This window comes from Bos grunniens, chromosome 1 (genome assembly GCF_055505025.1).
Source record: "Bos grunniens cultivar Pamir isolate PY7600 chromosome 1, Bosgru_T2T1.0, whole genome shotgun sequence".
Classification (NCBI taxonomy): domain Eukaryota; kingdom Metazoa; phylum Chordata; class Mammalia; order Artiodactyla; family Bovidae; genus Bos; species Bos grunniens.
In genome coordinates this window covers 48,639,681-48,653,376 of record NC_141165.1, presented here as the reverse complement: position 1 = coordinate 48,653,376, position 13,696 = coordinate 48,639,681, and the positions used below count along the sequence as shown (strand labels likewise).

The window sequence follows — 13,696 nt, the reverse complement described above, 5'->3', positions numbered from 1 at the left end:
CCCCATGGACAGAGGAGCCTGGTGGGCTACAGTCCATGGGGTTGCAAAGAGTCAGACACTACTGAGTGACTACCACTACCATAATACATATTCTTGCAGGACGGGAGAATTCCATGAGAAAATGTATGAAATAAATGCCTAGCACAGTACTTGGCCACAGTGGCCTTCGAGAAATCCTGGTTGCCCTGCCCTTGTCTTAACTGCCTGGCATAGCAGGTCTACATATCAGCTTGAGGTGCATATATGAGTATCAACAGATTCTCCCTATCCTCATAGACCTTAGTCTCCATGAAAACCTGTAAGTATTAGAGAGAAAAAGTGATAGAAAGATCTTACTAGATTTTCCTGACTTGGTGGCAAAACAGTAAGAATCCATGACTTCTACATCTTGATGTAGGATAGCACCAAAGGAGATGAGGCTAGACTCAAAGAGGTGGCAGGTGATTCAAGGCACCCATTGAAGAAGTTATGTAAGACGAGCCTTCCAAATTCTGAGCTAGTATAAACCTATCCTATCTGTTGCACTAAATCTTTTCTTCTTCTTCCAGAAAACAAATGATGATGCAATTGATTTTGATTATACTGTTCTACTCCATGAATTCTCAACACAGGTAAAACATAATGGTACATAGAATTGCTTAAACCAGAAGTTTTGGCAGATCATAATCTTTTAGAACTCTTGTTCCCCAGGAAATTATTCCCTGCCGTATTCACTTGGTCTGGTACCCCAGCAAACCACTGAAAGTGAAGTACCACTGCCAAGAGCGACAGACACCAGAAGAGGCCTCTGGAACTGAAGAAGGATCGGCTGTGGCACTGACGGAGCTTAGTAATTTCTGAAAAGCAAGAAAAACCTGTCTATACCACATTCTAAACAAAATGACTGTACTCTGCATTAAATAGCCTAAATCATTATTCTAGTAAAACAGCCAAGTATAAGGCAATCTAATAATTTAGGAAAGCCTGTGATTACAAATAAATATTCAAACATTAAAATATATTGGGATTTTTATTTCTTGATGGGTATGGTTTAGTTTTTAACTCTGGGAATAGGTGCATACTGAACTCTGGGAATAGGTGCATACTGAACTCTGCTCAGTGACCCCACAGGTTCCTCAGGGTTTCAGCCCCAAAGTATAAAATCTAGTTGATTAGTATATACCACAGCTGGATTAATAAGTATTTATAACAAAACTGATGGTCGCATCTCTAAATCTGCATTTCTCAGTAGTTTTAACATATTGCAGGCAACTAATGTGTATTGTTAAATTGCTTCTATCTAGTATGTAAAGACATGGACTCTTACAAAAGAAAAGAGGAATTATACTATTGTTTTTTAGCAGGTACAGTTTATGTACTGCTCCATTTAAAACCCCAACCCTTTGCATTCATCTTCTCAACATCCACTGGATTTAAGAATGATAAGTTTTCCAAAGCATTGGAAACAGTCATTTAAAGAAAATATCAGATCCCCAACATACATGATAATGCAGAGAAGATACTTTAAGATTTCAAATGCAGAGAAAATACTTTAAGATTTCAAACAATCTAGTGATAGATAAAGTAGTAAGCTCCTCTAAGTGGTTTCCTAAATATTTACCAAAAAAAAAAAGTGCCAAGGGCATTGCGAGCACATTCAGTGTCCTGTGATTTCTAAACTTTCAGTGTCATGTTAAGAAAGGGGTTTCATCTTTCTTGTCTCAACTTTCTAAGTCCTCTCATCCTTGTAAAGGCATTTTTAACTAGTGAGATTAGACTCACAAATGTAACCTTTAATCCAACCAGGTAAGGAGTCTAAGGTAACCTTTTAACAGATTTCAGGGACTTCAGTGTGGCTCACTGTGATTGCAAAAGGCAGTGGGGCGAGGTCTGTGTGTGGACTTCCCTATGGCTCAGATGGTAAAGAATCTGCCTGCAATGCAGGAGATCTGGGTTCGATCCCTGGTTCAGGAAGATCCACTGGAGAAGGAAATAGCAATCCACTCCAGTGTTCTTGCCTGGAGAATCCCATGGACAGAGGGGTCTGGCGGGCTACAGTCTATGGGATCACAAAGAGTTGGACACGACTAAGTGACTAACACACACATATAAAATAGATTATAAAGGTGAATTCTACCCTTACAACATACAAAAAAATCACCTAATTTATAGATTTACACAATCCACAAAAGTTAAGCCTACTAAAAGTTTCTCAATATCACCATTAGAACATCTTTTCTAGCACCAACTCTGTAATTGCTGACTTAATTTTGCTAGCTAACAATGGAGGAAAATTACTTTATCTGCCTTGACATAAAATGAAAACCTCTAAATTCCCTAAGCCCTCTTTTCATTTAGAGTCTAAAGAATTCTGAGTCACTCTGACACAATGACAGTTATAGGCAGCATCACATTCATCTTCCTAATCTCTTTCCAATTTTCAAAAATTTTAAGACATACAAGATAACACCAGGATTTTGCCTGTATTCCATTTGATTCTACTCATAGTTTTGTTTTGAGCTATGAATAGTTAGAAGTTAATAAGTTCTTCTGAAAGTCATTTGGAAGTTTCTATGTTGGCCCTCGAATGAGAGTCCTTCATGACATAATGAGTTTATTACACTAATTTCTCTCAACTTAGGAAATTCTATGACCTGTTCTGTGACCTTTCCTAACTTTCAAAGTGCTACAACCACATAACATGCTGCCTGGCACTTACGGATAAATGAATGAATGCTCACAATAAACTGCCTGTGAAAACATTAACTATTTCAATGATGCATTAGTTTTATTTGAAGACATTTTAAGCAGCAATTAAAGCTCAAATTCAAAAATTCACACTTTTGGCAATGCAAGTAGATGTTTTCTACAAAGGGATTTTTTCCTATATGTCACAATTTACTACGTAACCTGGAGGCTGCCTTGGTTAACTGGCATCAACTTTAAGACCCATCCATATTTCAAAAGTATTAAAATATGAAAAACTCTATAACTTCAGTATTAAATTTTAGTGGGACTTGCCTGGTGGTCCAGTAGCTAAGACTCTGTGCTCCCAGAGCAAGGGGCCTGGGTTTGCTCCCTGGCCAGAGGACTGATCCCATGTGCTGCAACTAAAAGTTGCAAGCCACAACAAAGACCAAAGATCCTGAGTGCCGGAACTAAGACCCGGCCGTCACAGCGACAGTGTAGTGACTTCACAACCTAAGTGTAAGAGTGAGCGAGGAGGAAGGCAGAATAGAAAATCGACTGTGTATCTTACAGATAAAGTTACCAAGCTAAGAACTAACAGCCCAAAATCTACCACCACACAAACATTAACAATATGACACACGTGAACATTTCACGTTTCAGAGGTACCGGTGATACTGCAGGGGTCTTTAACCGTGCCTGTACATTAGAATACGCTGGAAAACCTTTGCTCTTGATCCAAAGAAGCAGCAGTACCTAAGGGTTGGCCTGGATATTTTTTAAAGCTCCACAAGGAATTTTTAATTCCCAGCCCTGCTGCCAGGGTTGGCAATCAGGGTGATTCTACTTTCTAGCGCTGCTACCATTCTCCAAAGCAAATAACACTGTCTTTCTTTAAATTAGCCAACAATTATCCTAAGAGCAGGATAAAAGAAACCCTTATTTATAAATGCTGTCATTAATTTTTTCCTTCTGCAGACTTTGGCTGGTAATGTGGTCTTTACCAACTATAACCAAACTGAGTCAACAAAAGATGTTGGTTCTGGTCTTGGATGGGTTCCTATGAGATCTTATTCTTGTTTTTTGGATGAGCCAATTCTGAACAATATGGCAGAACTTCCTGGCAAAGTCCAATATACCCTAGAAACAAAAGCTTAGCATTTGTCTTTCATAATCTCAACACAGTATGTGATACATTCCAACAGACTCAAATTCAACTAACATTTACTGCGTGGATGAAACAGACTACCCAACAACCCTGTAAGTAGTATTTTATTATTTCCAAACTGTAGAAACATTAAAATGAACTCAGACAAGCATATGCAAGGGTCTGTTTTTTGCCTCACAGGTCTGTAAAAAAGCAACATTTATACCCCTGAAAACAAGCAGTTACAAATGTGTATAAGCCACAAACTTATACCATCAGCTCTATATAAAACAGCTAGAAATTTAGCTAGCATTTTAATACCCCAATGAAGAATCTGAAAAACATTCTCCATTAAGATCATATGGAATCCTTTTTTGTTTAAAAAAAAAAAAAATTTATCCCCATGACTCATTCTGGAAGTCTGTGCCTTTTAACCTCAGTCAGCGATTTCACTGCCCTCCCCGCCCCTTTTAACCACCACCTACTTCTCTGCTCTCTGCGTCTATGAGACTTAGTTTTGTCATGTTTGTTCATTTGTTTTGATTTTTAGATCCACATATAAGTAAAATCATATAGTATCTGTCTTTAACTTATTTCACTTGGCATAATACCATGTAGGGCCATCCAGGTTGTCACAAAGGAACCCCACTCTTAAACAAAAAAAGTGACACTCTAAGAAGTATCATGATACATGCAATTCACTTTCAAGTAGTCAGCAAAACAATATTTTTTTAAAGAATGGATGTGACACAGATGGACACCAAACAGCAAATATGACAAATTACTATCTGATAAACACTCTTAACAAAACCTCACTGTTCGGTCTAGACGGATGGTATATGGCTGTTCTTTCTACTGTGTTTTCAGCTTTTCTGTATACTGAAAATTCTTATGCTGAAAAATCTACACGTTTATATATGTTCTAAGCTTATAAGTAGAACAGAAATAAGTCTCCTCTCTCAAATAAATATTAAATATATTTTGATAATAACCATATTTTTTATTTCGGTATAAAACCAATCAACAGAGTTGAGATATACACAGAATTAACCTTTACATAATAGAAACTCCTGAATATATAGGAAGGGCTTCTAAAGTTACTTGTTTTCAGTCTGAATTTATTCCACTGGAATCCATTAAAGTATCCAAACTTGCAGATACAGTTAAAGTTCGTCAACAAAGTGAGAAAAATTAGTTCTTGGCTTTTCCTTTTTTTACAGGAAGTTGACCTGTAGCTTCCAAATACTTATTAATGAGTTCTTCTTGTGTAGCTGGTGAACATGGCTGATATCTGCAATACTCCATTGTATATTCTCCCTTCCCCTGGGGATTCAAAACAAAATCAAAAAGATTTTAAAAAACCAGACCTCCAAAAACTATCAAGTAAAGAAATTCATGCACAGCCAAGATTTCACAAAGATGATCATTTTGTAGGATGACCTCTTGAAGAGCACTGAAGTAAAATTTAAACACCTGCTTACCTCTGTGCATGACCTAAGTTCCGTAGAATAACCAAACATATTATTCAGAGGGACCTGAAAACAAGCAGCAAATACTTCAGCATTACTTATTGGAAAATATTTGAGAAAAACACAGAAGCCTTAGCCATTTAACTCCTTTAGACTCAGGTATCTACTAGTAACTCTTGGTTTAAAAGAATTAGAAGCCAAAGAAAAACTTTTTTGTTTTATTGCGAATAGAAACCCAATTTGAAGATAATTTCATTTGACAGTCACAACTAGCAAACTGATCTTTCAGTTTCACGGAATGGACACCACTGACAGCTTTCCCCCTCATCCCCACTCCACACGGCTGCAGCTCAAGCACTCAGTGTTTCTTCTGTGAAAAGGTGAATATTAATACAGCTTTTTTCTGGACTCCTCAATGATATGCCCACAGTAATGTCTTCTAGGAGACCTTAGGTAATATGACTAAACCCTTTCTCCCATGAACTTTAAGTCAAGTAAAGCAAAGGAGATAAATATCCTAGTAAATTAGAACATAAGAAAACAGCTATGTAAATAAAGCTATCATGAGGGAGAAGGGTAATTGTACATCTAAGAAAATGACATACAAAAGGCGTACGTGAAATGAATCTCATTTTTACCTTTTACACTTAAAGAGATGCTCTAACAGCGAAGTATAGAAATTGACACACACATATATAAGCACAAATTCAACACTTGAATAGCCAGGGAAATGTGCCAATTTGCTCTACAATTTCCAAACACAAAAGCTAATCCTGGTTTTCTCCTGTGGATAATAAAAGCAAGGTTGTCAGTGACTAGCAGTACTTACGTCTGCATACAGTGTAAAATAGTCCTCAATTCCATCTTGTCCTGTGATGACCCCGTGGCGTCGGTTAATTCCTGCAATCACTGGTCCCTGAAATTCATTTGGGGCTATAACTTCCACCGACATAATAGGCTCAAGAATACATAATGCTGTATTTGCCAGGGCTGGAGTTTAAAAAAATAAATAATACATCGCTTTATTAATCTTTAAACAAACTGGAACTCTTTCCTTACCCAGATGTACAAAAGGGAGATGGAAAGTACTCTCCCAAAGGTACACACAAAAATGATAAGATTAAAATATTTGATCTGGACTCATTTTTCTAGCAGCAGTAGCAGCCACTCTTAAATGGAATTTCCAGAAAGACAACACTTAATTCTAATATTAGTATTTCCATTACCATATTTTTATCCTTAAAAATCATGAGGTTGCAGAGAATAATATAAAAGGGGTCTTAGAACAACATTCAGTAAAGTCCTTTCCCACTTAAAGTATGCAGTTAACGGTCACTGATTCTTTCTGAGATCCTCACTAGCTGTTGAGTCCCTGACCTAGGCAAATCAACCCTTTCCTGTTGGTCCCTGGCAGACATTTACACTTGGAGACAATAATCAAGTCAGGCCTGAGATCTGTCTAGGCTAAACAATTTCAATACCTGATTGAGAGCTAGAAATACAAGTTTCTGCTTTCTACTCTGCTTCTAATAAGTGACATGCCTTTTGGAAAAACACAATCAATCCAGGTATTGAGCTTCTTTACCAACAAAATAAAGACACTGGCTGAGAGGCTAATGGCCATTTAAGCACCATACCCCAATGTGAATGTCCACACTTATTTTGTTTTAGTCCCACTTAGTACGTAACCAGAATACTTCTTACTGTAACAGATGCTTAAGGGACAAATGTAACCATGTGGAGAGAATGTAACTTCCAACACTCAAATTTAATATGGACATTATGACAGTGTGGAATAATACTTCAGCCTCAGACTGGATGGATTATCTTTAAAGACTTGAAGCAGGATGTCCCTGGTGGTACAGTGGGTAAGAATCTGCCTGCCAATGCAGGGGATGCAGGTTTGATCTGATCTGGGAAGATTCCAAATGCCACGGAACAACTAGGCCCGTGGGCCACAACTACTGAGAACACACGCTGCCCTTACTGCAGCTGCTGAGCCTGCAGCCGCGCTCCGCAAGAGAAGCTCCGCAGTGAGAAGCCTGTGCACACACCAACAGCAGCCCCCTCAGTGCAACCAGAGAAAGCCCGCACAGCAACGGAGAGCCAGCACGGCCCCAGATAAATAAAGCACGGAAAGGTGACAAAGAAATATGTAATTTTTCAAAAAATTATTAATTTCCCAAGCATTAATTCTGTTTATAATAAACTAGTCAGCAATTATTCTTGTATATTCCTTAAACCACTTGTTCTAAAGATACTACTAACTTAAGTGCAATACTTAGAACAGCCATTTAATATACTTGCATTTCTTTGAAATATTTTCTAGTTCAATCATATCTTAGCTCAGACCTACCTCTGACTCATTAGTCCTAATTAGTGAGTTTTGATTTCAAAAGAGGGATAAGTGAGCTCTGCAGATTACTCAGGGTCATTAGTGAAGCCCTGCAGAATTCTATGTAGACATCTAAAGCAGTTTAGACTAAAAATTCTAGACTATGGAAGCAGCTCTATTTCTTGTAACTTCTTGGGTTACCACAATGGCTGGGCTTTCTTGGCTCTGCTGCTGCTAAGTCGCTTCAGTTGTGTCCGACTCTGTGCGACCCCATAGATGGCAGTCCACCAGGCTCCCCCGTCCCTGGGATTCTCCAGGCAAGACCACTGGAGTGGGTTGCCATTTCCTTCTCCAATGCATGAAAGAGAAAAGTGAAAGTGAAGTCGCTCAGTCGTGTCTGACTCTTCGTGACCCCATGGACTGCAGCCCATTAGGCTCCTCCATCCATGGGATTTTCCAGGCAAGAGTACTGGAGTGGGGTGCCATCGCCTTCTCTGTCCTTGGCTCTAAATAAATGTAACTAATGCAGAACCCAGGTGGTGCTAGTGGTAAAGAACCCACCTGTCAATGCAAGAGACAGGAGATGCAGGTTTGATCCCTGGGCTGAGAACATCCCCTGGAGGGCATGGCAACTGACTCCAGTATTCTTGCCTGGAGAATCCCATAGACAGAGGAGCCTGGTGGGCTATACAGTCCATGGGGTTGCAAAGACTCAGACATGACTGAGCACACACACACAGAGGGACCCAGAAAGAGGGATGTGAACAGACATATTTAGTTACATATTATCTAGTGTTTTCAAAAGGTCAGTAATATAAAAGAGCTAAAGTGTGAAAGAGTCATCATATCCTAAAGGGAAAGAAGGGGCCAAGTATACAGTCCTCCCTTAACTGTTGAGGGCAACCTGTCCAGTTCTGTTTCATATTCCCCCACCCTCCTTTTAATTCCTTCTTTCTTCCCAAATCCACCTTCTGATTCACTTGTCTTTCTTCATGCTTTCTCTGTCCCATTCCGTAATGACAAGACTCCAGAGCTAATTCATCCTGCCATTTTTCAATAGTCACATGGCAGCCAAGTCCTAAAAGCAATTTTTCCTGAAGAATAGCAGGAAGTGAAAATATCCACACCATCCATCACAAGACCTTTAAGTCTAAAGTGGTGGGCAGAGGTGGTAATGTTTCTATTTCAGTCCACTAGGGATAAAGCTGAAAACACCATGCTGGGTGCCAAAGAGTTTTGAGAGGAGGTGGTCAAGGGCTAGGACCCTGGTGAGGGTTTAACTCTCAGTTCCACCACTAACAAGTAGCCTTGGGTCATTCGATTAACTACTCTTGAGTCTCAGTTTTCTCAACTATCAAGTCACTGTGGAAGATATGATAATTCATGTACTTAGCATAATATTAATACACAGCACAAAAGTCATCAATAAATGTTACTGTGACTTCTCTGAGACAAAAATCTGGGAATGGGTGGCATGGAACAGGTCAAAGGTAATATGAAGGGAGGAGGGATAAGCTTTCACTATGCCCAAACACATATGTGCAAGTGTGTTGTGTGCAAGTCACTTCAGTTGTGTCTGACTCTTTGTTAGCCCATGGACTATAGCCTGACAGGTTCCTCTGTCCACGGAATTCTCCAGGCAAGAATACTGGAGTGGGTTGTCGTGCCATCCCCCAGGGGATCTTCCTGACCCAGGGATCGAACCTGTGTCTCTTATGTCTCCTGCACTGACAGTCAGCTTCTTTACCACTAGCACCACCTGGGAAGCCTGTGCAATATTTAAGTACATTCTGATTTAACAGTGTGGAATTACTATCTGCAAGCAGCTGGACATGCCCATTTCCACAGTTAAGTATGAAGAAGAGCCAGATTCAAACTCAGCCCAGGAGATCAAAAAAGGGACAATGATGAGTAAAATGAGCTATGTAATCCTGAGTAGGCCTTTATTTCTCCTGTAGAGTAACTACAAATTAAATGTCTGTGGAGAGACCAAGCACAGTGGTCTAAATATTGGCCAAAGAAAATGATGGTGGGACTTCCCTGGTGGTCCAGTGGCTAAGACTCTGCGCTCCCAATGCAGGGGTCTGGCTTCAATCCCTGATCAGGGAGCTAGATCCCACATCCTGCATCTAAGAATTTGAATGCTACAATTAAGAGTTCGAATGTCGCAACTAAAGATCCCACATGCCACAACTAAAAATACCCTGCAGCTACAAAGCAGATCAAAGAGCCTGCATGCTGCAACTAAGACCAGGGCAGAACATGAAAAGTTAAGAAAAGAAAAGAAAATGATGGTAACGGTTAACATCCATGGGGTGAACCAATCCCTGAAAGAACATTTAATTTCACGTTTCAGTTTTAGTTATATCACTGATTAATTTCAGGGATAAAGTTTAAACTGTGACTGAATATAGTTCCAGTTTTCACTTTTTTAAATTAAAAACATATGAGCACATGAACTATTTTTCTTCCAATTTTGATAATAGAATAGTTCAAAAGTATAAGTTAATCTGATATTAAGCTCAATTAGCAACATTTACCACCTTAAAAGTCTTATATGATAATCAGTGGAGGTAGGTATGTGTATGAAAAGCTGATTTTCTTAAGAGCCCAGCAAATTTTTTTTTAATTCTTTTACACTTTTATCTTTTAATCATGGAGAAAAAAGAATCAGATGATGAAACAGCAAAGTAACTCGTTTTTCATGCTAGCACCCTGTTCATTTGCACGTATTTTTCTGGTGAAAACCCCACAATACGCCTCAGTTCTACGATCATCTAGTGCTCTTCCTTTGCCTCCCTATCAGGCAATTAATCACACAGACGAATATCTGCACACTGAAGTCTTTAAAAACTAAATGGTACATATCTGTTTAATTAATATCATAGACATACAGGTTTTTTTCATGGATATACGTATGTGTATATTATGGACATCTAATCTACATTTATTTATATTTCATATAGGTACAACTGAAAAGCATGATGCTCTTTATTGATTCTACCAATTATCTTGCTTTATGTAACCTCTACCCAGGAAAGCTACCTATTTCCAGGATAGAATAGTTCGTGATTTCTAATTTGTCTTAACTATACTAAAAAAAGTATCACAATGCAAAAAGTATCACAATGCATATGTTTATCAAATCATCACTTAAAATATTTCAGTTTTGTCAACTGCACTTCAATAAAGCTGAGAAAAATATAAAGTGATTACAACTAAATTGTCAATTTAAGACTTATTAAAGTACTAAACACCTTTGAAGGCAAAAGGCAAGTGTTATAATCTGCTGCTGCTGCTGCTAAGTTGCTTCAGTCGTGTCCGACTCTGTGTGACCCCACAGATGGCAGACCACCAGGCTCCTCTGTCCACAGGATTCTCTAGGCAAAAATAATGGAGTGGGTTGCCATTTCCTTCTCCGTCATGCCTAATATAAAATCTTACTTTGTGACTTTATTTCCCTTTTCCTATTAACACAATTGTCAGATTTTGACAAAGTTTCTAGATCATAGATTTCAACTGCATTTTTAATAGACAGCTAGCTGGCATAAAGAAAATGAAGGATTCTTTTCCTCTTTCACAACTAGGAAATGAAATAACAACTAACGGCTCCCATTAAGCAAAATAAGGAATTAGCGGCTTGGTCAAGAAATAAGCAACCTTCTCCAGCCACTGCCCCACACCTGATCACAGATGCAGATAGACTAAAAACAACCAAGTCCAAAATTCAAACAAAATCAATAAAATCCTGATTCTCTGAATGCCTGGAAATGAAGTGTTAGAATTTTCTGCTGTCCATTTTGACCTTCTTTGATAAAAATATTTATGAAATGTTTTATGAATTATAATGTCATTTTCTGTGAAAACACACTTATGGACATAACTAATGAATCATCATCTAATGGATATGGAAGAGATGACAAACAGAATGAATTTTCTGACTTTCAGTTATAACTTAAAATTCTTTTGTTGAATAACCCTGATATCAAACTGCTGTGTCATTTGCTTTTCTCTCTTAAAAGCAATCAGTCAGATACACCTGCAGTTGTTTATGGTTCTGGTATCATCAGGGTTTTAATACACATTATCCTTGTGAGAAAGGTTGACAATTTTAGCAGTTTAGTAAGAAATCTGCACTGAGAATAAGGTTTACTGAATTCTTTCAAATGCCTAAAAGCCTACAATGCCATATGTGAAAAAACTGTTTACAAATTTATAGATTTTTCTGACATCTGAATAAATCACTAAAAACAGCATGACTATAGTTAATGTTTGTTTAAAATATTTCTTAAAATTCTAAGCATTTGTCTTCTTTATTAAAAATACAGCTTACAGATTATCTATGAATTTAAACATATGAAAAATACCAGATAATTGAAGAGAACAAAGTAGGATCTTAGTTTTGTAAGAAAGAAAACATAGTAATCTTTCCTCACACCGATTCTATGAGTACCTGTCGAGAAGCTACCTTGTTCCCTGGAGTGCTGCCTACTGCCCCAGGGGAAGCGCGCAGAAGGAGTGGGGGAGTTGGGAGGAGACCTAAGCAGCACAAGGCCGCCCTCTGTGGCTCTGACGGTCGACTAGGGAAGCAGACTCATCGATGTGGCAGGTGCCAGGCGCAGCTACCTTGTTTAAGAGCACCTTCTCCTGCGCGGATGAAGGAGATTTCATTGGAATCCACCATGTGATGTGCTCCATCTTGCAGAACAAACCGGAGCCCAGAGAGCTTGTGACCAGACAAAGGGCCCTTCTCGCAGGCATCCAAAAACCCCTGTTAATGAATAAGCTTCTTGAGTGTCTCTTCACTTGCAGATGCATTAAGAAAAACCCTCAAACATTTTAGTATTCAGAAGTTTAACATTTTCATGTATATTTAATTTTTTTTTAATTTCTTTAAAGTTGAACAGCCTATTTAAGCTGTATTATTGTGGAATGTAGATAAACAATCCTTTGGAACAGTCTATTACTTAAAGGTATGAAATGGTTTGAAAACGATGCTGAGTGTTAGCCATCACTTTCTCATAACCTAATATTCAAGAATTACTAAACTCTCATGATACATTGTAGATTGAGCATGATCTTAATTTTACAAGGCGTAAACAGAGGAAAGGCAAATCTAAGAAATTCCCTAAAGTAAAACTTTAATCAAAACTGACATCTTATCAACAGCTGTGTCTTAAGCTCCTACTCTATACCTATTACTGCTCTGACTCACTGGCAGACCACTACATAATAATTTTTGTGCTACACAATGTTAGAACTAAAATTAAAAACTAATTTCATTTTTCCAAAGCAATTCTTTTAAGACACATCTTTACTGAGATATAACTGATATACAATAAACTAGACATATTTCAAGAGTGCAATTTGCTATGTGTGCAGTTCTTTTTCATTCATTAAATACTTGCAGAGCTGCTACAATTCTAGTTACACAGTTGCACATGTAGTACAATGTATTTCTGACACTTCAAAATTGTAAACTCTGAATGCTGTAAAATATCTAAGCTTTCCTTCACCTATGTTAATCTTGGAGAGTAAAAGATAATTTAAATTTGTGTGAATGACACATTCATTTGTGTGAATGACAAAATACTGTTTTGAAATTAAGTATAATGGATGATCACAAAAACTGCTACCACAATTAATACTAAAACCAAAATCATGATCTGTTAATAAAGACTTCTAAGTTAAAAGTTTTTAAAAAAATAACCTCAATCTTTATGAATAGACAGTTGCTAAAGGTTTACAACAGTCTTAAAGCCAGTGATGTAGAAAGCTAGCAAAACACAAATAACCCCTTATATGTGCAAAACACCTCACAATTCCCAAAGAAATGTCAGAGTCTTATCCAATCTTCGATTTTGTGAGGGGTTCGGGATTAAGTATTGTATGCTCAATTTACAAAAGAAAGTGGCTCTGAACACTGTGATTTACGCAAGGACATATTAATCATTAGCAGAGATAACAACACACGCAGGTGCTGGGAATCTTAACGCATGACCATTCTACTACAAGGGTACTACATGTAAAACTTTCACAAACCCCTAACGACTACTGAAAATTTCAATTGCTAATTAT

The 13,696-nt window shown here is 38.0% G+C and overlaps 2 protein-coding genes across 3 annotated transcripts in view; one reads left to right on the top strand and one right to left on the bottom strand.

The window, feature by feature from the left end:
• The window catches only part of RARRES1 (retinoic acid receptor responder 1), a 42,181-nt gene extending 41,185 nt beyond the window's left edge, over positions 1 to 996 (top strand). Inside the window, exons 5-6 of the mRNA XM_086392121.1 lie at positions 549 to 611; positions 691 to 996. Of these exons, the coding sequence (XP_086248247.1) occupies positions 549 to 611; positions 691 to 840 (213 nt within the window). The 3' untranslated portion in view covers positions 841 to 996. The remainder of the gene's footprint in view (positions 1 to 548; positions 612 to 690) is intronic.
• A 3,797-nt stretch (positions 997 to 4,793) lies between these two features.
• Positions 4,794 to 13,696, bottom strand: part of GFM1 (G elongation factor mitochondrial 1) — a 49,722-nt gene continuing 40,819 nt past the window's right edge. For both annotated transcript variants that reach the window (XM_086392098.1, XM_086392105.1), the window contains exons 15-18: positions 12,245 to 12,389; positions 6,113 to 6,273; positions 5,296 to 5,349; positions 4,794 to 5,137 (exon numbers count right to left, since the gene is read on the bottom strand). In XM_086392098.1, coding sequence (XP_086248224.1) covers positions 5,006 to 5,137; positions 5,296 to 5,349; positions 6,113 to 6,273; positions 12,245 to 12,389 — 492 coding nt within the window. In that variant the 3' untranslated portion in view covers positions 4,794 to 5,005. The remainder of the gene's footprint in view (positions 5,138 to 5,295; positions 5,350 to 6,112; positions 6,274 to 12,244; positions 12,390 to 13,696) is intronic.